The sequence below is a fragment of the Electrona antarctica genome (assembly GCF_951216825.1).
Source record: "Electrona antarctica genome assembly, chromosome: 8".
Lineage (NCBI taxonomy): Eukaryota > Metazoa > Chordata > Actinopteri > Myctophiformes > Myctophidae > Electrona > Electrona antarctica.
The window spans coordinates 35,080,179-35,107,678 of NC_136789.1; the positions used below are offsets into that span (position 1 = coordinate 35,080,179).

Below are 27,500 nucleotides of genomic sequence, written 5' to 3' on the forward strand. Positions count from 1 at the left end.
CTCACCTATGGTCATGAAGTGTTCCTCCTCTCACCTATGGTCATGAAGTGTTCCTACTCTCACCTATGGTCATGAAGTGTTCCTACTCTCACCTTATATGGTCATGAAGGGTTCCTACTCTCACCTATGGCCATTAAGTGTTCCTACTCTCACCTATGGTCATGAAGTGTTCCTACTCTCACCTATGGTCATGAAGTGTTCCTACTCTCACCTATGGTCATGAAGTGTTCCTACTCTCACCTATGGTCATGAAGTGTTCCTACTCTCACCTATGGTCATGAAGTGTTGCTACTCTCACCTATGGTCATGAAGTGTTCCTACTCTCACCAATGGTCATGAAGTGTTCCTACTCTCACCTATGGTCATGAAGTGTTCCTACTCTCAGCTATGGTCATGAAGTGTTCCTACTCTCACCTATGGTCATGAAGTGTTCCTACTCTCACCTTATATGGTCATGAAGGGTTCCTACTCTCACCTATGGCCATTAAGTGTTCCTACTCTCACCTATGGTCATGAAGTGTTCCTACTCTCACCTATGGTCATGAAGTGTTCCTACTCTCACCTATGGTCATGAAGTGTTCCTACTCTCACCTATGGTCATGAAGTGTTCCTACTCTCACCTATGGTCATGAAGTGTTGCTACTCTCACCTATGGTCATGAAGTGTTCCTACTCTCACCAATGGTCATGAAGTGTTCCTACTCTCACCTATGGTCATGAAGTGTTCCTACTCTCACCTATGGTCATGAAGTGTGGGTGTAACTGTCCCAGAACGAGAGACAGTGTTTTCAGTAATATTAAATGTTATTTTGTGTGCAACATTTATGATCATACTTGGATAAAAAGGTTGATTTCATTATGAACTAGAAAAAGTGCCCTTCTGGGCACAGGTCTCCACCAGGGCAGGTCAGGTTGTGGCCTCCTGGTGGCGCTATAATAGGCCAATGTGAAAAGGGTGCCATTTGTTCATACGCCTTTGATGGCAATTGGATGATTTGAGGCATTTTGTTCCAAAAATGTGTTTTGCAAAAATCAACCTGTTGGTGGCGCTATAACAGGCCAATGTGAAAAGGGTGGGATATATTCCTCAGCCTAGTAAGAAAATGTGTGAAAGATTTCACGTAAATTGCATGCTGCGTTCATGATTTGAGGCTTTTGTTCAAAACGGGGCAATCTTGCAAACTGTGAAAGCCAATGATAGCCAATTAGGATGGAATATGAAATATCGGACAGATCCGACTTGAGCACATGACCATAGAGATACTGTGTAACGATTTGTGAGATTTTTGGACAGAATCTGGAGGAGTAATATCAAAAAATGTGTTTTACAAAAGTCGGCCTCCTGGTGGCGCTATAAAAGGCAGATGCGGAAAGTGCAGGTCAAAGGTTTGTCCTTAGCCTCTAGGGAGTGTGCATGCAACGTTTCACGCAGATCGGTGCAGTTTTAGGTAAAAATGTGAAAAGCTGCCTCATGGTGGCGCTATAACAGGCCGTTCTGGAAAATGTGGGGCAGAGCTTCATCGTTGGCATCCAGGGAGTGTGTGTGCAAAGTTTGGCATCGACCGGGTTAACGGTGCCGGAGATTAGCTGGTAACAGACGGACGGAAGGAAGGACGCACACACGCACACACACACACACACGGACGGAGTGCAAAACATACTCTCTCCCCATGCCTTCGGCCTGGTGGAGACAATAAATAGAATTTAAAAATGGCAATAAATATGTTAAAAGGTTATGTCACAAGGTAAAAATGCACCCTTTGGAAGGGAGTCACATGATCAGAGTGTCACATCACTCACATGACGTCACCTGTCAGTAAGGGTCAGAGGTCAGTAAGGGTCAGAGGTCAGTAAGGGTCAGAGGTTGAACTGAGTTCCTGGAGAGAAGTTGTATGTTTTGGGAACGTCAGAGAGAGACAATTTATAGTTCATCTGCACATGGTTCAAAGGCGCACATGGTACATATATTCTTTATTATGTGTTATTTTTGATTGTGGTGTGTTGTATATTGTGGTGTGTTGTATATTGTGGTGTGTTGTATATTGTGGTGTGTTGTATATTGTGGTGTGTTGTATATTGTTGTATATTGTATATTGCTGTAAATGTGGAACTGCAGACTTTGTTGATGAGTTGGACGCACATGTGTGGACTCTCACTAACTAGAGGACTCTGCTTCCTTGTGTATGGATGGACTCTCACTAACTAGAGGACTCTGCTTCCTTGTGTATGGATGGACTCAGAAACCTGAACAAAATGACTTTGTTTCTTTATTATAGTTTTCACGGTGTCTTGGTGACTGGAGGAGTTGAAAGTCGCATGACAAATAAAACAATATCAGACATCTGTATGATGCGTCATTCTGGAACCTGTACAGCTACAGTGGGTCATGACCGAAAGAATAAGGTCGTGAATTCAAGCGGCCGAAATGAGTTTTCTTTGACGGGTGGCTGGCATCTCCCTTAGAGATAGGGTGAGAAGTTCAGTCACGAGAGAGAGAGAAAGAGAGAGAGAGAGAGAGACTCGGCGTTGGCCCCGGACCCCCATTTGAAAAGGTTTTGTGCCAGGGACCCCATGAGAGTAGATCTATCTTAATTGTAAATTAACCGTTTCAAACCTGACATCCCTATTGTGTGCATGTCATTATAACATGAAAGAAAATAGCATATCAACGACAACAAGCTCACAACGGTATAGCGCTGTCGCCTCACAGCTAGAAGGTCCTGGGTTCGATTCCCACCGGGTACGCTGTGGGCGTGTTCTCTCCTCCATCAGTGCCATACCCTATAGACGCCTTAAGAGACGACGTCACACTGATAAGAAACAGCATGCGTGCTCATAAGGGCTGCAGAAGAACACCACCTCTCATAAGATGCAATGGAAAAGTTCTAACTGCACTCATGTGTAAAAAATGCCCCATCAAACTTTCAGATGCTGTTTTTCTCCCAGTGTGGAGGAAGAATGATTCGGATTTTTATTGTGCTCTCTCGCCCTTGAAATATATAGTCCTTGGTTTCTGTTGTGTGTGAACAATAATAGCAATTCAATTCAAAACAGTTGTCCTCAAAACCACACCTCCAGTCGCTGTCATAAGAACGGGAGGTGCGCTCATGAACACGGCAGCATAGCCTTGTATATCAGCTGTTCTCTGTGTGCAACACTAGTGCGCTTTGAAGTATAAATGTCTCCTAGGGTGCATCTCACTAGCCAACTCACAAGAGGAGGTTGAATGGACTGAAACCAGCACTCCCCAAAACAACAGGTTTGGAGATCTGTTGGGAATTCATTACATGAAACAGTCACCCATGCGTCCAGTCCCAATGTTTGTAAACAAATAATTGGTCTATAGGTGGGGTTGGCGAAACGGCTTTTCTGTGTGGGGTTTGTATGTTCTCCCCGTGTCCCCTAGGGTACGTACCCTCACATGTTCTCCCCGTGTCCCCTAGGGTAGGTACCCTCACATGTTCTCCCTGTGTCCCCTAGGGTAGGTACCCTCACATGTTCTCCCTGTGTCCCCTAGGGTAGGTACCCTCACATGTTCTCCCCGTGTCCCCTAGGGTAGGTACCCTCACATGTTCTCCCCGTGTCCCCTAGGGTAGGTACCCTCACATGTTCTCCCCGTGTCCCCTAGGGTAGGTACCCTCACATGTTCTCCCCGTGTCCCCTAGGGTAGGTACCCTCACATGTTCTCCCCGTGTCCCCTAGGGTAGGTACCCTCACATGTTCTCCCCGTGTCCCCTAGGGTAGGTACCCTCACATGTTCTCCCCGTGTCCCCTAGGGTAGGTACCCTCACATGTTCTCCCCGTGTCCCCTAGGGTAGGTACCCTCACATGTTCTCCCCGTGTCCCCTAGGGTAGGTACCCTCACATGTTCTCCCCGTGTGCCCTAGGGTAGGTACCCTCACATGTTCTCCCCGTGTGCCCTAGGGTAGGTACCCTCACATGTTCTCCCCGTGTCCCCTAGGGTAGGTACCCTCACATGTTCTCCCCGTGTCCCCTAGGGTAGGTACCCTCACATGTTCTCCCCGTGTCCCCTAGGGTAGGTACCCTCACATGTTCTCCCCGTGTCCCCTAGGGTAGGTACCCTCACATGTTCTCCCCGTGTCCCCTAGGGTAGGTACCCTCACATGTTCTCCCCGTGTCCCCTAGGGTAGGTACCCTCACATGTTCTCCCCGTGTCCCCTAGGGTAGGTACCCTCACATGTTCTCCCCGTGTCCCCTAGGGTAGGTACCCTCACATGTTCTCCCCGTGTCCCCTAGGGTAGGTACCCTCACATGTTCTCCCCGTGTCCCCTAGGGTAGGTACCCTCACATGTTCTCCCCTTGTCCCCTAGGGTAGGTACCCTCACATGTTCTCCCCGTGTCCCCTAGGGTAGGTACCCTCACAAAAACATGTAGGAACAACAACGTTTTGTAAGAAAGGTAGACGTGCTGCATGTGAACAACAAAATTAATATTTATTTTCAGGCGGTCAACCGTTTGTTGTTGCCCTCCTCCTCCTCCTGCTCTCTCTCTGTCTCTGTAAAGCTGCTGATTAATCTCCTAAACAGCTAAAACAGGATCTATCGTTTCGTCCGACGTTTAATCTCACTACTCTCCACATGCTCCGTTTTTCCTGCCTTTCATCTTCTTGGGACATTCATTCACATGCTAATCATCAGACAGGACCGCCGTTCTCTGCTGTACGGCGGAGCATCGGGACAGGACCGCCGTTCTCTGCTGTACGGCGGAGCATCGGGAGGCGAAGGACCGCCGTTCTCTGCTGTACGGCGGAGCATCGGGAGGCGAAGGAGGGAAGAAAAGCACTTCTGTCCCCTGTGTGTGTTCCATGGTGTTTGTGTTCCATGGTGTTTGTGTTCCATGGTGTTTGTGTTCCATGGTGTTTGTGTTCCATGGTGTTTGTGTTCCATGGTGTTTGTGTTCCGTGGTGTTTGTGTTCCGTGGTGTTTGTGTTCCATGGTGTTTGTGTTCCATGGTGTTTGTGTTCCATGGTGTTTGTGTTCCATGGTGTTTGTGTTCCATGGTGTTTGTGTTCCGTGGTGTTTGTGTTCCATGGTGTTTGTGTTCCATGGTGTTTGTGTTCCATGGTGTTTGTGTTCCATGGTGTTTGTGTTCCGTGGTGTTTGTGTTCCATGGTGGTTGTGTTCCATGGTGGTTGTGTTCCATGGTGTTTGTGTTCCATGGTGTTTGTGTTCCATGGTGTTTGTGTTCCATGGTGTTTGTGTTCCATGGTGTTTGTGTTCCATGGTGTTTGTGTTCCATGGTGTTTGTGTTCCATGGTGTTTGTGTTCCATGGTGTTTGTGTTCCATGGTGTTTGTGTTCCATGGTGTTTGTGTTCCATGGTGTTTGTGTTCCATGGTGCCATCGATATATTCACGCATACGCTATGCGTTGGTGACCAGACAGTCCCGACAAAATAATGAATTGTATTTTCATGAAATGCATTTTTATAGCGCTTTTTCCAAGTGCTCAAAGCACTTTACAGTATTCGTTCATTCATACATTGGGAGGTGAAGCGGCGAACAGTCGACGCCAGCGGCCTCACTTCCCACATTCACACACCAACGGTGGCGAGCTCACACCGACCGACTCATTGGAGGCAGGGTGGGGTTCCGTGTCTTGCTCAAGGACATGTGAACAGTGTGATGATCATGATCATTATCTATTATCTTTAACCACAAGGTGTCAGTGTCTGTAGTAGTGTGTCAGTAGTGAAATCCATATAAGGGCACACAGAGACAGGAAGTCAGATCAGATAGAGTTCATGTCAAGGACAGACCTTTGTATACCTGTTTGATTGAATAAAGAAGCTTTGGAGTCAAAGTACTTGGTCATCATTGAATCAACAAACAGAACATGGTACCAGGAGTAAAAACTCAACTATAAAGCAAAGAAGAAATTGCGACAATCAACATGGATATAGATAAACCAGAGCGTTTGAAGCTGACTGGGAATGTCGACAGCAACTGGCGTGCCTTCAAACAGCAATTCCAGCTGTATATCGCAGCTATGGGACTGGAAGAAAAGTCGGATGCAAGGAAAGTAGCATTACTTCTTACAATGGCAGGCCCACAAGCTATTGAAGTGTACAATACGTTTGTCTATGACGAGCCAGATGACAAAAGTAAATTGGATAAAGTGCTTGAGAAGTTTGACGCACATTGCTCTCCAAAGAAGAATGAGACATACGAGAGATATGTATTTGGTTCTCGAGTGCAGCAACAGCGTGAGCCTTTTGACAGTTTCCTCACTGATCTGAAGCTAAAAGCTCAGACATGCAACTTTGGTACTCTGAGGGACTCCATGATACGGGACCAAATAGTTTTCACTGTGGAGGAGAAGAAACTCAGGGAAAGGCTACTGAGGGAAACTGAGCTGACGTTGGATGGAGCAATAAGGATCTGTCATGCAAGTGAACTGTCCCAAATGCATGTAAAGACATTCAGTGAGATGGGGACATACGGCGCAGCCAGCGTAAAGACATTCAGTGAGATGGGGACATACGGCGCAGCCAGCGTAAGACATTCAGTGAGATGGGGACATACGGTGCAGCCAGCGTAAGACATTCAGTGAGATGGGGACATACGGCGCAGCCAGCGTAAGACATTCAGTGAGATGGGGACATACGGCACAGCCAGCGTAAAGACATTCAGTGAGATGGGGACATACGGTGCAGCCAGCGTAAGACATTCAGTGAGATGGGGACATACGGCGCAGCCAGCGTAAGACATTCAGTGAGATGGGGACATACGGCGCAGCCAGCGTAAGACATTCAGTGAGATGGGGACATACGGCGCAGCCAGCGTAAGACATTCAGTGAGATGGGGACATACGGCACAGCCAGCGTAAAGACATTCAGTGAGATGGGGACATACGGTGCAGCCAGCGTAAGACATTCAGTGAGATGGGGACATACGGCGCAGCCAGCGTAAGACATTCAGTGAGATGGGGACATACGGCGCAGCCAGCGTAAGACATTCAGTGAGATGGGGACATACGGCGCAGCCAGCGTAAGACATTCAGTGAGATGGGGACATACGGCGCAGCCAGCGTAAGACATTCAGTGAGATGGGGACATACGGCACAGCCAGCGTAAGACATTCAGTGAGATGGGGACATACGGTGCTGTGTGCGTACTTTCAAGAGGAGGAAAAAGACGCACGCAGACGCGCCCTGCACAGCAGCAAATGAGCGACGCAACATTCCACTGCAAATGGTGTGGTTCACAACACGGACCCAAACGGTGTGGTTCACAACACGGACCCAAACGGTGTGGTTCACAACACGGACCCAAACGGTGTGGTTCACAACACGGACCCAAACGGTGTGGTTCACAAGACGGACCCAAACGGTGTGGTTCACAACACGGACCCAAACGGTGTGGTTCACAACACGGACCCAAACGGTGTGGTTCACAACACGGACCCAAACGGTGTGGTTCACAACACGGACCCAAACGGTGTGGTTCACAACACGGACCCAAACGGTGTGGTTCACAACACGGACCAAACGGTGTGGTTCACAACACGGACCCAAACGGTGTGGTTCACAACACGGACCCAAACGGTGTGGTTCACAACACAGACCCAAACGGTGTGGTTCACAACACGGACCAAACGGTGTGGTTCACAACACGGACCCAAACGGTGTGGTTCACAACACGGACCAAACGGTGTGGTTCACAACACGGACCCAAACGGTGTGGTTCACAACACGGACCCAAACGGTGTGGTTCACAACACGGACCCAAACGGTGTGGTTCACAACATGGACCCAAACGGTGTGGTTCACAACACAGACCCAAACGGTGTGGTTCACAACACGGACCAAACGGTGTGGTTCACAACACGGACCCAAACGGTGTGGTTCACAACACGGACCCAAACGGTGTGGTTCACAACACGGACCCAAACGGTGTGGTTCACAACATGGACCCAAACGGTGTGGTTCACAACACGGACCCAGACAGTGTGGTTCACAACATGGACCCAAACGGTGTGGTTCACAACATGGACCCAGACAGTGTGGTTCACAACACGGACCCAGACAGTGTCCAAACGGTGTGGTTCACAACACGGACCCAGACAGTGTGGTTCACAACACGGACCCAGACAGTGTCCAGCGTTTGGTGATTGATTGGTAGTCAAAACAATTACTGATCTACACGCTCACAATGCCTCACAGTATGACACATTTTAAGTGTAAAAGGCTACATTGTAACGGGTGCGTGTGTTTGGTGCTGTACTTAAAATGTTCCACGTTGTGAGGCGGTGTGAGCTTGTAGATCATCAATGTTTTTGACAAAAGAGGTAAGGTGTGGAGTAGAGTGTAGACTTCATTGTGTGTTGGCTAGTGAGATGCACCCTAGGAGACCTTTATACTTCATTGTGTGTTGGCTAGTGAGATGCACCCTAGGAGACCTTTATACTTCATTGTGTGTTGGTTAGCGAGGTGCACCCTAGGAGACTTTTATACTTCATTGTGTGTTGGTTAGTGAGATGCACCCTAGGAGACATTTATACTTAATTGTGTGTTGGCTAGTGAGATGCACCCTAGGAGACTTTTATACTTCATTGTGTGTTGGCTAGTGAGATGCACCCTAGGATACATTTATACTTCATTGTGTGTTGGTTAGTGAGATGCACCCTAGGAGACATTTATACTTCATTGTGTGTTGGCTAGTGAGATGCACCCTAGGAGACATTTATACTTCATTGTGTGTTGGTTAGTGAGATGCACCCTAGGAGACATTTATATTTCATTGTGTGTTGGCTAGTGAGGTGCACCCTAGGAGACATTTATATTTCATTGTGTGTTGGCTAGTGAGATGCACCCTAGGAGACATTTATATTTCATTGTGTGTTGGCTAGTGAGATGCACCCTAGGAGACATTTATATGTCATTGTGTGTTGGTTAGTGAGGTGCACCCTAGGAGACATTTATACTTCATTGTGTGTTGGTTAGTGAGGTGCACCCTAGGATACATTTATACTTCATTGTGTGTTGGTTAGTGAGATGCACCTAGGAGACATTTATATTTCATTGTGTGTTGGTTAGTGAGATGCACCCTAGGAGACATTTATACTTCATTGTGTGTTGACTAGTGAGGTGCACCCTAGGAGACATGTATACTTCATTGTGTGTTGGTTAGTGAGGTGCACCCTAGGAGACTTTTATACAAAGTGCAACAGTGTTGCGCTTTGAAGTATAAATGTCAAAAGGCAACAGTACAAGCTCACATCGCATCGCGGATGCAACTGTTGTGAGCTTAGAGGTCTGCGTGCACGACACCATCGCAGGGCGAAGCATACATTATACTTGATGGGCTGCAGGTGCGCGTGCAACCGTGCACAAACAGGCTCTGCTGCCGTGATCATGAGCGCTGCAGCACACCTCCCGTTCTCATGACAGCGACTGGAGGTGTGGTTTTGAGGACAACTGTTTTGAATTGCTATTATTGTTCAAACACAACAGAAACCAATGGGTTAAATATTTCAAGGGGGAGAGGAGATCACAATTACATCGTAATCATTCTTCCTCCACACTGGGAGAAAAACAGCTTCTGAAAGTTTGATGGTGCATTTTTTTACACGTGCACAAGTGCAGTTAGAACTTTTCCGTTGCATGTTATGAGAGGCAGGGTTCTTGTGCGGCCGGCCTGCGCACGCATGCTGGTGCTTATCAGTGCGACGTCGCCTGTTAAGGCGTCTATTGGTCAACACTACACCTCAAAGAACTACACTTCCCAGAGTTCCCCAGAGTGCAGCAGCAGCAAAATGACCGCTGCTCGTTAGTCAAACAAACACCAGAGAGAAGAAAACAGAACTACTGACATTCAAAAGTAATTCAATCCAAAGACACCGATTAATGGACGGTGATTTATTTTACACTTTTATTGACATGCTTGTTGTTTGAAATGCTGCTGAATGTGTTCATGGTTTTAACTGCTGCACTTTTAGGTTGGTTAAGGAACACATTGCAGCATTGCTTTGTGTGTGTGTGTGTGCGTGTGCGTGTGCGTGTGTGTGTGTGTGTGTGTGTGTGTGTGTGTGTGCGTGCGTTGTTTCAGGTCAGTCGATGACGTCATTCATCTACGACACACCAACTTGACCTACATGTGACATCATGTCTACATCACACGTAGGCCTGCTAACCTATATAAGTGCTGACCCACGCAGTAGGACTGCATTCCTTCAAGTCATTCATTCAAGGTATTCAGGACTGCATTCTTTAACAAGGAGAAACCTATAAACTACTGTGTGAAATGCTTTGTTGGACGGTGCACCTAAAGGGGCTTCCAGAGACACCGTATGATGCTGCTGTAGCAGTGGACCACAAAGTGTACTGCTTTAGAGGAGACTTTATCGAGTCTGAGCGTCGGACTGAAGTGCATGTCTTCAACACAGTGTCTTTATGCTGGACCGAGTTGCCCCCAGAGACGCCTGGAAGAGGACAACGCCCCCTTGAGGTTCACCCCATGAAATCCAGCTGCACAGCTGTGCTGATCGACCATGTCATCTACATCTGGGGGGGAAGGACTGACACATGGAACTGCAGCATGGTGCTTTATGCATTTGATGTCGACGACCACAGAATGCTAACACCCAAGGTTTCTGGGACTGTTCCAGAGGGGAGAGACAGCCACTCAGCCTGTGTTGTTGGGAATGTCATGTTTATCCATGGAGGATGGACTGGGAATAGATGCACTAAAGGCATCTACAAGTTGGACACCACCACGATGGTCTGGTCTTTAATTGACACCAGAGGAACTCCTCCACCTGCTTCAGCATGGCACTCTGCAACCATCATCGGGACAAAGATGTTTGTATTTGGGCGCTATGGGTCTGTCCACCACAGCACCATCAGAGTGTTTGACACATAGACCAACCAATGGATGAACACGACTTCTGCACAGCCTCTTCCAGAAGGACGCTACAGTCATTCAGCCTTTTCCTACAATGGAGAGCTGTACATATTTGGTGGCAGGAACAGTAACCAGGGCTTAAATGATCTGTGGAAATTCAGTCCAGCGACGTTCACCTGGAAGAAGGTTGAGTCCAAAGGGAATGCTCCATGTTTAATAACTCCTTACACAGCACGGGGTCCCATGGTATGCTGTTGCACGGTGGGAGATCGTATCATCCTCTTTGGAGTACATCAATCATCACACAGTTCATCAGTCAATGATGACCTGTATGTCTTAGACTTGAGTCCTAGTCTGAAGACCTTATGCAAGCTGGCAGTTATTCAGTATGGTCTGGATCAGTCTGAACTCCCGCACAACATCAGGTGGGAACTGGCAGCCATCCATCCATCTTCAACCGCTTATCCGTAATCGGGTCGCGGGGGCAACAGCTCCACCAGAGAGCTCCAGTTCTTCCAGTGGGACGTGCATCGAGGACCTCCCTAGGGAGACGCCCGAGAGGCATCCTAACCAGATGCATCGAGGACCTCCCTAGGGAGACGCCCGAGAGGCATCCTAACCAGATGCATCGAGGACCTCCCTAGGGAGACGCCCGAGAGGCATCCTAACCAGATGCATCGAGGACCTCCCTAGGGAGGCGCCCGAGAGGCATCCTAACCAGATGCCTCGAGGACCTCCCTAGGGAGACGCCCGAGAGGCATCCTAACCAGATGCCTGAACCACCTAAGCTTTGGCTCCTTTCCAAGCGAAGAAGCAACGACTCTACTCCGAGTCTTATTATGTCAAAAGATATTTTTTTTAATATACTTTTTTTTTCAGAAGTTAAAACAAAAAAATCGAATTCCTTAAAAACATTAGATGGTACTAGTGAAAATAGCAAATCTACAAGCTGCTGTGAGCTTGTAGATCTGCTATTCCCGGGGGAGACATCAGTCACGTTTCTCTTTAGGGTCTTTCATTCATTTCTTGCCCGCCGGACACATAGAACACGAGAACCTACTGTTCTCTCGTTCCCCGCCAGAAACATGGAACACGTAGTTCACGTGTTTGTATTGTTTAATCCATTTTTAAGGTCCGATCGTAATGCTAGCTGATGTTGCTACCGCAACAACACTCTGGGACACTGGCCGCGGCCATTTTGAAGATGCGCAGTGTAGCAGTGATGGTTGAGGAAGAAAGGCAGGCGAGGCTGGTTCTAGTCGTCACAGAATCTGATCAGTTTTATTGAACAGAATCACTCAGTACAAGGCTTCCACCACGGGCAGAAGGCCCTGTGGAATACAGGAGTCACATCGTAGCCAATATCATGTGAACACACAGCAGTTCACAACATTTGCAGTATTTACTAACTTCAAGATCCCACCTCCGTGGAAACAAACAGCCTACCTCCGCTTGTGGTAGCCAATCAGAATGTTCACTCACAGGATTCTCCCGTGAGAGGAGGAGGGATCATGTGGCAACTGGTTCATGTAACACTATATATGTTATACCAATAAGACAAATGAACTATCTATACTATATATGAAGTATGCAGAACAAACACATGTAATGAAATAGTTCAAACTGTATTGTTAACCAGTCTAAATGATTTAAGCACAACTACACAGTAGAATCATATCAGGTGTAAGAGGAAGAGCAGAGAGCATGTGGCTCCCTGCACACACACACACACACACACACACACACACACACACACACACACACACACACACACACACACACACACACACACACACACACGGCTGTTGGTTTGAGATGTTACCAGGATTAGAAACAGTACCCAGACCCCCTGGGGTGTCTAGCAGCATTCACATTTTGTGCCCAAGACGTCTGTGGACGTCTTTGGTATTACCGCACGGGCATAGCCCAAGACGTCTGTGGACGTCTTTGGTATTACCGCACGGGCATAGCCCAAGACGTCTGTGGACGTCTTTGGTATTACCGCACGGGCATAGCCCAAGACGTCTGTGGACGTCTTTGGTATTACCGCACGGGCATAGCCCAAGACGTCTGTGGCAGGGCTCGACAGTGCGACTAGGTACTCGCATTTGCGAGTTAAAATATCACCGTGCGAGTTGTCAAATTCACTTTGTAGCACCCGTGCGACTACAGAATTTGACCGTTCAATCGTGATAAAGACAAGGCTCTACAGCAAGTGCACAGTCTATAGTCGCGGTTCTATACCTACATTTATATTTATATAGTACGGCGGTGTCGTTCGCCAAAAAGTGCAGATCTACAAGCTAACAACGTGTCGAGACTCAATGCGGCGTTCATTTGAAGATCTATCCCCTTTGCTCCCACCGCCCCGCCCCTCCATGTGTTGCTGCTCAGTACTTCTCTTCCCTGTCAGCAGCGGAGCGAACGCAGCAGGATAGCATGATAGCACAGAAGGAGTTGCTAGGACCCCGACACGTTGAATACTAAAGTTATTTGGAAAGTTTAATGTTCAAACATCACTCGATAACTTTTAACCAAACGTGGGTGAAACAGCGTGCGGCCGTGCACTCAAAGAGTGCACGTGTGCACGGATTCTACCAAAACAACCATCGCTCAGCACCTCGCTTACAAAATCGTGTGCGCAGCGCAAATGATAATACGAATGACCGACTTGGCTGGGTACATATTAGTCAGTAGCCTGCATAACGAGCGACGGAAAAAAGGCAAAGATCCCCCCACTACCTCCTTCCACCACGCCGAGGTGTATATGTACGATGGTCTGAACTGAAGCAGTCAAAGCCAAGGAGAATGTTACAATACTAAGTACCATCGAGTAGCCTGCGGCGCCCTGCACCGAATCTCACACGATAGAACAGCAGGATGAAAACGGATAGAAAGTCTGTCTGTCTGTCCATCCATCCATACATGAGCAACATAAAATGAATTGATTATCCATCTATCTATCCATCTATCCCTCTATCTATTTGCATAAAAAACTAATAGACTATCAGCATAAAAACAAATTGATTATATAGATTATATAAAAACAAACAAATCCAGATGAATATCAATATTGTGATCATTTCTGAAAGATATTGTGATAATAATATTTTTTCATATTGCCCGCCCCCTACCTCATATCACTGTATTAAAGAAAAATCACACCTGTGTGAAGTGAGGGGCGCTCTTATCATCATACATCATCATGAATCATCTCATATTGGCCAATCAGAATGCCTGTTGCCTGTGATTGGTTAGCTGATTTGCTCGTTTACATATGACATACATTGTCCTTTCAATGTCAATGGCGTTTAATGTTTTGATGTTTAATTTACGTCACATTTAGCGGAATTTTGACCTAATTTCTCCTTTCATTGTCAATGGCAGATATTGAGACGTGTGGGGACTACAGCTGTATATAGGAGGGGCTAGCGCCCCTCAAAAACACATTATTTGATAACTTTTCATCGTGCTCCTAAAATAATTTGTGTGCTACTAGATTTTTCAACTTAGTCGCACACGTGCTACTTGGAAAAATGCTAAGTGTCGAGCCCTGGTCTGTGGACGTCTTTGAAAAAAAAATAATCATAAAAATCAAAACAATGATTTTTTTTCTTTTAATACGTGGTGCCAAAGTTTGTGTTTTCGCCATTGAGAATGCATTTGGCGTTTAAATTAAATAACTCAGAAACTATAAAACATTTCAAAGTAAAAAGTTCCAGCATGTGTCTCCACAGTCAGCTAAATTATAAAAATCACACCGTGTGAACTGAGTGGTGTAATATAGCTTGTCTGACGTAATGAAATCATGTCTGACTTAATGAAATCACACCCGGGTGAACAGGGTGAACATAGCAACCATGCTCATTTTTTCTGCACAACAAAGCCAGTTGTAGGAGTGGTTTACACCACTCAACCAGTTGTAGGAGTGGTTTACACCACTCAAAAAATGTGAATGGATTTTCTAGGTGAAAGTGATTTTTGGGCAGTTTTGCGTGGGCTCTCAATGTGTTAACAAAGACTTTGTTTTTACGGACTGATTGTAAATAACTCTAGCAGTTTACTCTATCTGAGTCACCACAGTATTGCATGTCCCAACCTACACCTTCTGTGCACCTCCTGTGTGCAGTCAGTGTATCTAGCTATCTATAAAGTAACAACTGACTGATATATACGTGTCCATGTTCATACCAGATCCATCACGCGCGCATCTACTTCCATTGTCCGCCCTGTCTTCAGAGGCCTGTATCTCGGAAGGGACATTGAGGGGGCAGATTTGGCCCAGACAAGCGTTTTCAACGGCCTGTAGCAGGCGCTGTGATACTCAACGGCCTGTAGCAGGCGCTGTGATACTCAACGGCCTGTAGCAGGCGCTGTGATACTCAACGGCCTGTAGCAGGCGCTGTGATACTCAACGGCCTGTAGCAGGCGCTGTGATACTCAACGGCCTGTAGCAGGCGCTGTGATACTCAACGGCCTGTAGCAGGCGCTGTGATACTCAACGGCCTGTAGCAGGCGCTGTGATACTCGCGGTCCACTTTTCCCACCGCCGAGTGAGACAACAAACACCAGTGATGACAACACACACAGAATGTTGTCATAGTAAAATGTGATTACGGATATCTGGTTCTTCAAAGTAAGTGTTATAAACCTTGGCAGTACGCTATCGAGTGATTAATTAATGCTGGCGGGTAAAGTATTAATCAGTGAATTATCAGTTTCATGGTTCCCATTAAATGTTTTATAAAAACTGTTTTCCAGGCATTTTTCCAATTCTAGGTTCCCATAGTCATGAAATTAAATGTTTTATATAAATAAAAAAATAAAAAATAAAATAAAAATATCGTAGTAAAATGTGGAATATAGGACTTCTACTGGCAACAGTATTTCTATCCTGTGTTTGTTTTCCTGTACTGTAAACATTTAAAATAAATCAGTACTTTTCTACACCACTGCCTTATTGTCGTCATGGAAACCCACGTGAGTTGTTTACGCTCCATCGGCTGTGACGGACCAACAAACAAAAAAAACGTACCTTAAACTCCGCCCCTTTTACTTGAGTAGATGTACTTGGTTACTATCCACACCACGGCACTCTGGTGTAAATGGTGCATTTATATAGCGCCTTTATCCAAGGCGTTTTACATAGATTGTGCATTACATTCACCCATTCACACACATTCACACACCTTTACATAGATTGTGCATTACATTCACCCATTCACACACACATTCACACACCTTTACATAGACTGTGCATTACATTCACCCATTCACACACACATTCACACACCTTTACATAGACTGTTCATTACATTCACCCATTCACACACACATTCACACACCTTTACATAGACTGTGCATTACATTCACCCATTCACACACACATTCACACACCTTTACATAGACTGTTCATTACATTCACCCATTCACACACACATTCACACACCTTTACATAGACTGTGCATTACATTCACCCATTCACACACACATTCACACACCTTTACATAGACTGTTCATTACATTCACCCATTCACACACACATTCACACACCTTTACATAGACTGTGCATTACATTCACCCATTCACACACACATTCACACACCTTTACATAGACTGTTCATTACATTCACCCATTCACACACACATTCACACACCTTTACATAGATGGTGCATTACATTCACCCATTCACACACACATTCACACACCTTTACATAGACTGTGCATTACATTCACCCATTCACACACACATTCACACACCTTTACATAGATGGTGCATTACATTCACCCATTCACACACACATTCACACACCTTTACATAGACTGTGCATTGCATTCACCCATTCACACACACATTCACACACCTTTACATAGATGGTGCATTACATTCACCCATTCACACACACATTCACACACCTTTACATAGACTGTGCATTGCATTCACCCATTCACACACACATTCACACACCTTTACATAGATGGTGCATTACATTCACCCATTCACACACACATTCATACAACGATGGCGTTGTATTCATCACGCCCCCCGGTGTGTAAAGTATATATTAATAATAATACATTATAGGTTGAATATCAGCATTTTGTTCATTTATTTTGCTGTAAATCTCTTTCTGTTTCGTTTTCCTTCCAGGTACGATGTGGACTCCAAAAGCCCCGACCTGTCCAAACATGTGAGTGTATGTGACATTATCCATTGTGACCCGATAAGCCACAGCTAATACATCATTGTCTTCTCTGCAACAAAACCACAGTCTCACGCAGCCAGACAGACGATCCGAGATCTCAACCTATAACCGATACATCTGGGCTAATATAAATCTAATGTGGACATCAAAACATACATGTGCACCTGCCAACAACGCTTTGAACACCAATCCCTGTTAGGCCTACCCACCCAATAGGAAGGAGCCATGCTAAAGTATTCTCAGTTTCAATTAACAGTTTGACTCCATAAAACGCGTTACCCGCATAATCAAATATTCTACCCTGCCGTAAGTATTTGCAGCTTTCAACGACAAAAATCTGGCGAAAAATAGTCCGTCGGCATGTTTTGATCATCATCACCAGCGGCCATTACAATGCGCTACAGGATCCGCCTCTATGAGGCATTGTAGTCCAAACAACCCCCCCCCCCGTCCCCCCCGTCCACTTACATTGAGCTCAATTTCCCAGAAGCACTAGCAGCCCAGATGATGACTTGATTTCCCGGTTTCGTCATCATAACGCGACGGCCTCGTCATCAGGTCCCGCATAAATCCGCTGTTTCTTTTTAATTCTTTTAAAACGGCAAATTAAACGCATTAAACAAATGTCGGGTATAGCGTTTTACGCGCGGTGGAACACTGGATTAAACAATTAGCGGGCGTCAAACTGTTAATAGAAAAATAAATTCTCGTTAAAACTGAACCTTAGTTACGACCTGATCGGGATGTCCTGATCAGATTCCGATCATTATATTTTGAGTATCTGCCGATACCGATTTTTCCTGATCCATCCAGACAATAGACGACATCCAGTCTAATATCATGATATGGATATAATATTGATCCTAGCGATGTCCCGATCACGTTTTTTTTGCTCCCGATCCGATTCCGATGGTTTGAAAATGACGTAATAGGCCCCGATTTCCGATCTGATCCGAGTAGGAGCACTCCCACCACCCCCCCCCCCCCCCCCCCCCCGCGCATTACACGATTTTCTTTTGTGTGTGCTACAAATAGCCGGTCGGCATCTTGTAGATCTGCTATTTTTGGCTAATGTTCTCCCCAGTATGCGGGGGTGGTGCCTCTTAAGTGGCTACATTTCACCAGACATATCACTATGTATAGGTGGAGATATCGGATCTTTCACCAGACATATCACTATGTATAGGTGGAGATATCGGATCTTTCACCAGACATATCACTATGTATAGGTGGAGATATCGGATCTTTCACCAGACATATCTCTATGTATAGGTGGAGATATCGGATCTTTCACCAGACATATCACTATGTATAGGTGGAGATATCGGATCTTTCACCAGACATATCACTATGTATAGGTGGAGATATCGGATCTTTCACCAGACATATCTCTATGTATAGGTGGAGATATCGGATCTTTCACCAGACATATCACTATGTATAGGTGGAGATATCGGATCTTTCACCAGACATATCACTATGTATAGGTGGAGATATCGGATCTTTCACCAGACATATCACTATGTATAGGTGGAGATATCGGATCTTTCACCAGACATATCTCTATGTATAGGTGGAGATATCGGATCTTTCACCAGACATATCACTATGTATAGGTGGAGATATCGGATCTTTCACCAGACATATCACTATGTATAGGTGGAGATATCGGATCTTTCACCAGACATATCACTGTGTATAGGTGGAGATATCGGATCTTTCACCAGACATATCACTGTGTATAGGTGGAGATATCGGATCTTTCACCAGACATATCACTGTGTATAGGTGGAGATATCGGATCTTTCACCAGACATATCACTATGTATAGGTGGAGATATCGGATCTTTCACCAGACATATCACTATGTATAGGTGGAGATATCGGATCTTTCACCAGACATATCACTATGTATAGGTGGAGATATCGGATCTTTCACCAGACATATCACTATGTATAGGTGGAGATATCGGATCTTTCACCAGACATATCACTATGTATAGGTGGAGATATCGGATCTTTCACCAGACATATCACTATGTATAGGTGGAGATATCGGATCTTTCACCAGACATATCACTATGTATAGGTGGAGATATCGGATCTTTCACCAGACATATCACTATGTATAGGTGGAGATATCGGATCTTTCACCAGACATATCACTATGTATAGGTGGAGATATCGGATCTTTCACCAGACATATCACTATGTATAGGTGGAGATATCGGATCTTTCACCAGACATATCACTATGTATAGGTGGAGATATCGGATCTTTCACCAGACATATCACTATGTATAGGTGGAGATATCGGATCTTTCACCAGACATATCACTATGTATAGGTGGAGATATCGGATCTTTCACCAGACATATCACTATGTATAGGTGGAGATATCGGATCTTTCACCAGACATATCTCTATGTATAGGTGGAGATATCGGATCTTTCACCAGACATATCACTATGTATAGGTGGAGATATCGGATCTTTCACCAGACATATCACTATGTATAGGTGGAGATATCGGATCTTTCACCAGACATATCACTATGTATAGGTGGAGATATCGGATCTTTCACCAGACATATCACTATGTATAGGTGGAGATATCGGATCTTTCACCAGACATATCACTATGTATAGGTGGAGATATCGGATCTTTCTGGCCACGCGAGTCAATCTGCCACAATGAGCAGGACATTAACAACCTCATGCAGTTTAAAACATGATCATCATCATAGTGAATCATTGCTGTGAGACTGTGGCTTCTTCGCGGTGTGCTTGCTGTTCATGATGACGGTGATTTGCATGCAAGTCTGTCACCGTGCGTGGTCGGTCTAATAATGCAAGCCTGTGTATAATTTAGATGGGTGCGATTTCAACTGTGAAAAAATAATGCACCATCCTGAGCTCTAAAGAATTGGGCAGGTGCACTGCTGAGCCACAATCATTGCAGGGAAATGGAAAAATTATGGTAGAAATATTAATAATAATAAAAGGCTTGCACACTGTTTCGAGTGTCGCTCGAAACGTCACTATTTTGAGGGGGGTCCAATAAAGCAAGCACTACATTGGAGCCCTACAGTGTGCGAGCATTTTATTATTATTATTTTTATGATTATTATATCTTTTCCATTTCTCTCCCATTTCTACAGTATCCAAATACAAAACAAGAACAACGGCTGCAAAGTTTTGTTTGATTCCAGCAGCTTGTCTAGCAGTTTGCTTTAAGTGCTTTCAAATGAGATTTACTGTTGTATTCGAGCCATATAAAGATACAATATGCAATGGGACTAGGATGCAGTTTGTTTTTCTTTTCGTGTTTGTTTTTTTGTTTTGTCTTGCTTTTGTATGAGGAGGCACGGTGCAATAATGTGCTCTATTCTATTTGTATGAGGAGGCACGGTGCAATAATGTGCTCTATTCTATTTGTATGAGGAGGCACGGTGCAATAATGTGCTCTATTCTATTTGTATGAGGAGGCACGGTGCAATAATGTGCTCTATTCTATTTGTACGAGGAGGCACGGTGCAATAATGTGCTCTATTCTATTTGTATGAGGAGGCACGGTGCAATAATGTGCTCTATTCTATTTGTATGAGGAGGCACGGTGCAATAATGTGCTCTATTCTATTTGTACGAGGAGGCACGGTGCAATAATGTGCTCTATTCTCATGTAGAGATGGTTTAGAATAGATCAGCAGTTCTCAAACATTTGTCATGTCAACCTAACCGCCAAATTGATACATATGAGACAGCGGATCTCCATTTAAGAAGATGTTGTGCCAGCAGCCAGGCCATGAGGCCACCCCATAAGCCATGATTACTTTGGTTCGGTTAGATTTAGCACACAATGTCTATACTGTACTGTAGGCTGGGAGATAACGGCACAGAGAGTGATATTCCCATTGGGATGAATACATTCTAGCCTGTGAAACAACGCCCTGGGGACCCCCTTAAATGGGTGTCCCTGGGGACCCCCTTAAGGACCCTTGCATGGGTGTCCTTGGAGATCCCCTTAAATGGGTGTCCCTGGAACCCCCTTAAGGACCCTTGCATGGGTGTCCCTGGAGATCCCCTTAAATGGGTGTCCCTGGAACCCCCTCAAGGACCCCTGCATGGGTGTCCCTGGGGACCCCCTTAAGGACCCCTGCATGGGTGTCCCTGGGGACCCCCTTAAGGACCCTTGCATGGGTGTCCCTGGAGATCCCCTTAAATGGGTGTCCCTGGGGACCCCCTTAAGGACCCTTGCATGGGTGTCCCTGGAGATCCCCTTAAATGGGTGTCCCTGGGGACCCCCTTAAGGACCCTTGCAAGGGTGTCCCTGGAGATCCCCTTAAATGGGTGTCCCTGGAATCCCCTTAAGGACCCTTGCATGGGTGTCCCTGGAGATCCCCTTAAATGGGTGTCCCTGGAACCCCCTTAAATGGGTGTCCCTGGAACCCCCTTAAGGACCCCTGCATGGGTGTCCCTGGAACCCCCTTAAATGGGTGCAGTCCCTGGGGACCCCTTGAGGACCCCTGCATGGACCCCATTTTTGAGAACCACTGGTTTAGATCATCCAATGCTTTTAACCTCTGGTTTCCATACAACCCTTTAATTAAAATTACGCCTATTCTCTGTAAGCAAATACAGTCGTTGGGGCATATTCTGTGATGGTAACCATGGGAACGAAAAGCATTGAGAGAATCATTTTTGTTCACAAAAAAATAATCAAAGGTAAACAGATTATTTTTAGCATTTGGATACAAACAGGCTTGCATTATTCCGTCACTATAACTTGAATGCACTTTGTGTGTTTGCTTTATTGTCTCTTTATTGTCTCTTTATTGTCTCTTTATTGTCTCTTCTGCACTCACGGCTTATGTTTTAGAAGATGCTATTGTAAGAGTTCTTGGTATTGGAGTGTTGTGTCTTTTTGGTATATTATTATTATGGGTGCGTTCGGAAATTCACACTGAGCTGTGTCCTCTTGTCCTCGTTACTCGCTGCCCTCTTGTCCTCGTTACTCGCTGCCCTCGGAGCGTTGTCGTTAAAAAAATCTAGTACGCTGCACCCCGCATGTGCTGAATGCCCGCACTGACCGGCCCTACTAGCACTGCGCAAAAAGCATGGAATACGGATGTGTATATTACAGGAAACTCCCGTTAAACTTTCCAACAAACTCCGGTAAACTCCCGAATTGTACCATCTATATATTAACTGTATATGCTGCTAAACTTGAGGTTTACGGGCAAATCTAGTGCACATAATTGCCCGTTAACGCCTCTTTTCAAGCAGTGTAGGGGTTTAACGATACATTTCAACAGCGATACGTATCACGATACATGGTTGACGATACGATACATGGACGATGTTCGTTCATTATGGAGATACGATACGATTCAATGATCTGAAATCGATACAGTAACAATTTAAAATACATTGATTGAGTAATTAAACCCTTTTTTTCTCTTTTTCTTCTAAAAATGGCTAAATACCACGCAGAAAAATTTAGTATTAATACAATAGATTATTTTCATAGCAAAACGATTCGATACCGATTATTTGCATTGCAGAAAAATACGATACGATACATAGTCAATGTTGCTGTTTTTATTTCGATATACTTCTTGAAATTAAAATAGATTTTTCGATGCAGTTGCTATATCGTTACACTTCTAGGGCTCTATTTTCGTCACCGCTAAACGCCTTATCCCTAAACTTCTTTGCCTTTTTTTACTATTTTGCAAAACATTTTTGAATAGTTAAAATGGCCAGTCTACAAGCTCACAACGCGTCAATGTAGATCGGCTAGTTGAACTATTCAAAAATGTTTTTCAAAATAGTAAAAAAAGGCAAAGAAGTTTAGGGATAAGGGATTTAGCGGTGAGGAAAATGGAGCCCTATAGTCCCTCTCCACGAGTCCTCAGAAGTCGGGGTTGTCCAGCGCCAGTGCGTCAACTGCGCCGTCTCGAGCTGGCGGCAAACAATGACGGAGGAAATGGTTGCAAAATGCGCAGCTTAATTCAGTGGTTCCCAAACTTGTCCATGTCAAGGACCCCCAAATTTACACTAATATTAGCCGTGGACCCCCATTTGAAGAGATAATGCCAGGGACCCCCATAAGATAAGATTTTTACGGCTCTAGCAGTGATTCTCAACCCGTTTAATTTCAAGGACCCCCAGTTTGACATGCAGCGCTCTATGACGTCACCGCGCAGCGCTCTATGACGTCACCGCGCAGCGCTCTATGACGTCACCGCCCAGCGCTCTATGACGTCACCGCCCAGCGCTCAATGATGTCACCGAGCAGAGCACTCGCAAAACGGAGCGCGTTCCCACCGGTGCGCATATCCGAAACGCACCCTACGTGTTCTGTTGTTGTTGTTGTTGCTGTTGTTTTTGTTGTTGTTGACGTCACTGTGGTCAATCCCGCTGCCTGCCTGCCTGCCCCGCCCCTCTGGAAGCCCGCCGACATCAACGTACGTGCCACGATCTGCCCTCAACTTTCTGCCAGTGTCTTGACCGTCTCAGACAGGGATAGTGATGACCCCTACATGTCTGACTGCTGCATGTCTCTGTCCCCAACATGCACAACCCTTCTCTGAAGAAGGATAAGGCTTTAGTACAAACAAACAAACAAACAAACAACACATACTAAACACATCTACAACATGTAGCAATCAAATACTTTCAAGGGTCGTTGAACAACAAAATGGCAATAACTGGCTTTTTCACAAAACATGAACTCATTTACTGCCTGAATTGATTCTCGCTGCATGTATAGCTTATTCATGCCACGTCTATTCATCCAGAGGTTTTATTGTGAAGAAAGAAAGAGAAAGAGAATAAATTCGCCTAGGCTAATTTGAGCAGCTGCCTTTTAAGTTATTTATGCGAGGCAGGGACTCTCTGGTTAGGCAGCTGAGGTTTAAACACAGAGCGCTCGGTGGTGAATCAGTTAAGGCTCATGGAGGGGCAGCACTAACGCATTTAGGGCACCAAGGAACACATGTGCAAGTAGAGCGTTCTTCCGGATGCTTCGAACGCCAGCGAGCAACTTCCATTGAAATTAATAGCTGAGGGACGGACCCCTTCTGGCTCCAAAACTATGGAATGCACTTCCCGTTACAATCAGAACTGCAGCCTCACTCCCAATCTTCCACCGTAGTCTGAAAACCCACCTGTTCAGACTCCATCATGGCCCGTAGCACTTACCCTAGCCCCTTAGATAGCACTTTATGTAGACTTAGATAGCATTTTATACAGACTTATAGCATGTTACGTAGACAGCACTAGAATTGCATTTTATATAGTCATAGCACTTTATAGTATAGTATGTATAGTTATAGTTTCATTACATAGATACTCCACTGTTACGTTCTTAGCTTACCCATGTTTCATGATAACTACTTTTATGTGATGTATGCCATGCTTTTTGTTCTTGCTTAAATCGCCGTCCGCCCTCTAGTTTATATACCAGTACGACGCTCTGAGGGCGAGAAGCGAAATCGCCCTAAAGGTTGAGGTCGCACTGAAACAACAGAGCTTCTTAATATGGCACAGTTAAGAAGCAGGAGTCAAACTATTAATCTGGTGTCCGTGAGGTCAGATGTAGAGTTGTCCTGGTGTCCGGGAGGTCAGATGTAGAGTTGTCCTGGTGTCCGTGAGGTCAGATGTAGAGTTGTCCTGGTGTCCGTGAGGTCAGATGTGGAGTTGTCCTGGTGCCCGTGAGGTCAGATGTAGAGTTGTCCTGGTGTCCGTGAGGTCAGGTGTAGAGTTGTCCTGGTGTCCGTGAGGTCAGATGTAGAGTTGTCCTGGTGTCCGTGAGGTTAGGTGTAGTTGTCCTGGTGTCCGTGAGGTCAGATGTAGAGTTGTCCTGGTGTCCGTGAGGTCAGGTGTAGAGTTGTCCTGGTGTCCGTGAGGTCAGATGTAGAGTTGTCCGGGAGGTCAGATGTAGAGTTGTCCTGGTGTCCGTGAGGTCAGATGTAGAGTTGTCCTGGTGTCCGTGAGGTCAGGTGTAGAGTTGTCCTGGTGTCCGTGAGGTCAGATGTAGAGTTGTCCTGGTGTCCGTGAGGTCAGATGTAGAGTTGTCCTGGTGTCCGTGAGGTCAGATGTAGAGTTGTCCTGGTGTCCGTGAGGTCAGATGTAGAGTGGTCCTGGTGTCCGTGAGGTCAGATGTAGAGTTGCTGGCCGGCTCCATATATGCAGATCTATATGTGATCTAGTCGTCTCCGTGACACACGCCATATATGGAGCATGTCTTGAGTGTACAGGGTTTGATGAGGTCAGATCAACATATGGAATGTCAGAACAGGTCAGCTCCATATATGGAGATCTAAGGGTTCGATGAGGTCAGATCAATATATGGAAGGAATTCAGTACTGGCCATACATGGAGCATGTCTTCTTGAGTGTACAGGGTTTGAGTGTGACAGACGTCTGGTGCAGGTTTTCATAGTAAACGGTGACCTACAGTCACAATAACTCTATGATTCACACTCTTGGCAGAGCGGCAGACGTTTGGGAGACCCGGGCTGGCGTCCTTCCTGATGGGTACGAACGACTTGACATTTACGGATTGCAGCTTTGTGATTTTTTCCAGAATTAGGATGAGGCTATTGTCGTCTTCTCTTTTTTAGAGGAGCACTTGACTAAAAGGGCAGAGCAGACCATGGGATCCCACTTAAAATAAATCAGACTGCACCAGTTAACCCATTTTGGGCGGGAACCCCTTTTGGTGTCAGCATTATGTTATACTAAAAATAGCATCTTGTAGGTCTGCTATTTTTGAAAAATCGAACGACTGACATAGAAAAATAGCTTTTTCAGAAAACTGTCAGGATGTAGAAGAGATTTTTAGAATCTGATCTCAGGTGAAAATGGGTTAATGGGTTCTTGAGTGCCTCTTGGCCTCTCCAAGCTGCACATCCACATCTAGGCAGCCATGCCCAACCTGTGGGCCGAGGCCCGCTGGTGTGCCACGGGCATGTTGCAAGTGAGTGGAACACTACAATGTTTAAATGGTGCATTTATATAGCGCCTTTATCCAAGGTGCTTTACATAGATTGTGCATTACTACGGTACATTCACCCGGAAACCATAGACATATATAAAGGCTAAGTTATGTCTACTACTAGTGGACCGGAAATGTGGCTTTTCAAAATAAGAGCTCAAATGGAAAAAATGCTGGCGTGAATTAGATCCTAATTTTTTCAATAAATGCTGGCGGATTAAGAGTTAACCACTTCAACTCCATATAAATTTCGGACATTTGAAAATAGACGATATACAAGCTCACAATGCGACGCATTGTGAGCTTGTAGATCGGCTATTTTCAAATGATTTTAGGCTATTTTCAAATGATTTTATACATATAGTGTAGCTCTGCTACACTATAGCGCCACCTTCAGGCTGAGACTCTGAGCCACAGCTCTGCTACACTATAGCACCACCATCAGGCAGAGGCTCTGAGCCACAGCTCTGCTACACTATAGCGCCACCATCAGGCAGAGGCTCTGAGCCACAGCTCTGCTACACTATAGCGCCACCTTCAGGCTGAGGCTCTGAGCCACAGCTCTGCTACACTATAGCACCACCATCAGGCAGAGGCTCTGAGCCACAGCTCTGCTACACTATAGCGCCACCATCAGGCAGAGGCTCTGAGCCACAGCTCTGCTACACTATAGCGCCACCATCAGGCTGAGGCTCTGAGCCACTCTGCTACACTATAGCACCACCATCAGGCAGAGGCTCTGAGCCACTCTGCTACACTATAGCACCACCATCAGGCAGAGGCTCTGAGCCACTCTGCTACACTATAGCGCCACCATCAGGCAGAGGCTCTGAGCCACTCTGCTACACTATAGCGCCACCATCAGGCAGAGGCTCTGAGCCACTCTGCTACACTATAGCGCCACCATCAGGCTCTGAGCCACTCTGCTACACTATAGCGCCACCATCAGTCTGAGGCTCTGAGCCACTCTGCTACACTATAGCGCCACCATCAGGCAGAGTGTCTGAGCCACAGCTCTGCTACACTATAGCACCACCATCAGGCAGAGGCTCTGAGCCAAAGCTCTGCTACACTATAGCGCCACCATCAGGCTGAGGCTCTGAGCCACTCTGCTACACTATAGCGCCACCATCAGGCAGAGGCTCTGAGCCACTCTGCTACACTATAGCGCCACCATCAGGCTGAGGCTCTGAGCCACTCTGCTACACTATAGCGCCACCATCAGGCAGAGGCTCTGAGCCACAGCTCTGTTACACTATAGCGCCACCATCAGGCTGAGGCTCTGAGCCACTCTGCTACACTATAGCGCCACCATCAGGCAGAGGCTCTGAGCCACTGTACTACACTATAGCGCCACCATCAGGCTGAGGCTCTGAGCCACTCTGCTACACTATAGCGCCACCATCAGGCAGAGGCTCTGAGCCACAGCT

At 45.9% G+C, this 27,500-nt stretch overlaps 1 protein-coding gene across 1 annotated transcript in view; it reads left to right on the top strand.

The window, feature by feature from the left end:
* The window catches only part of LOC306928736 (copine-5-like), a gene marked incomplete at both ends in the record, with an annotated part of 380,797 nt that overhangs the window by 152,407 nt on the left and 200,890 nt on the right, over positions 1–27,500 (top strand). Inside the window, one exon of the mRNA XM_079509009.1 lies at positions 17,014–17,053. Within this exon, the coding sequence (XP_079365135.1) occupies positions 17,014–17,053 (40 nt within the window). The remainder of the gene's footprint in view (positions 1–17,013; positions 17,054–27,500) is intronic.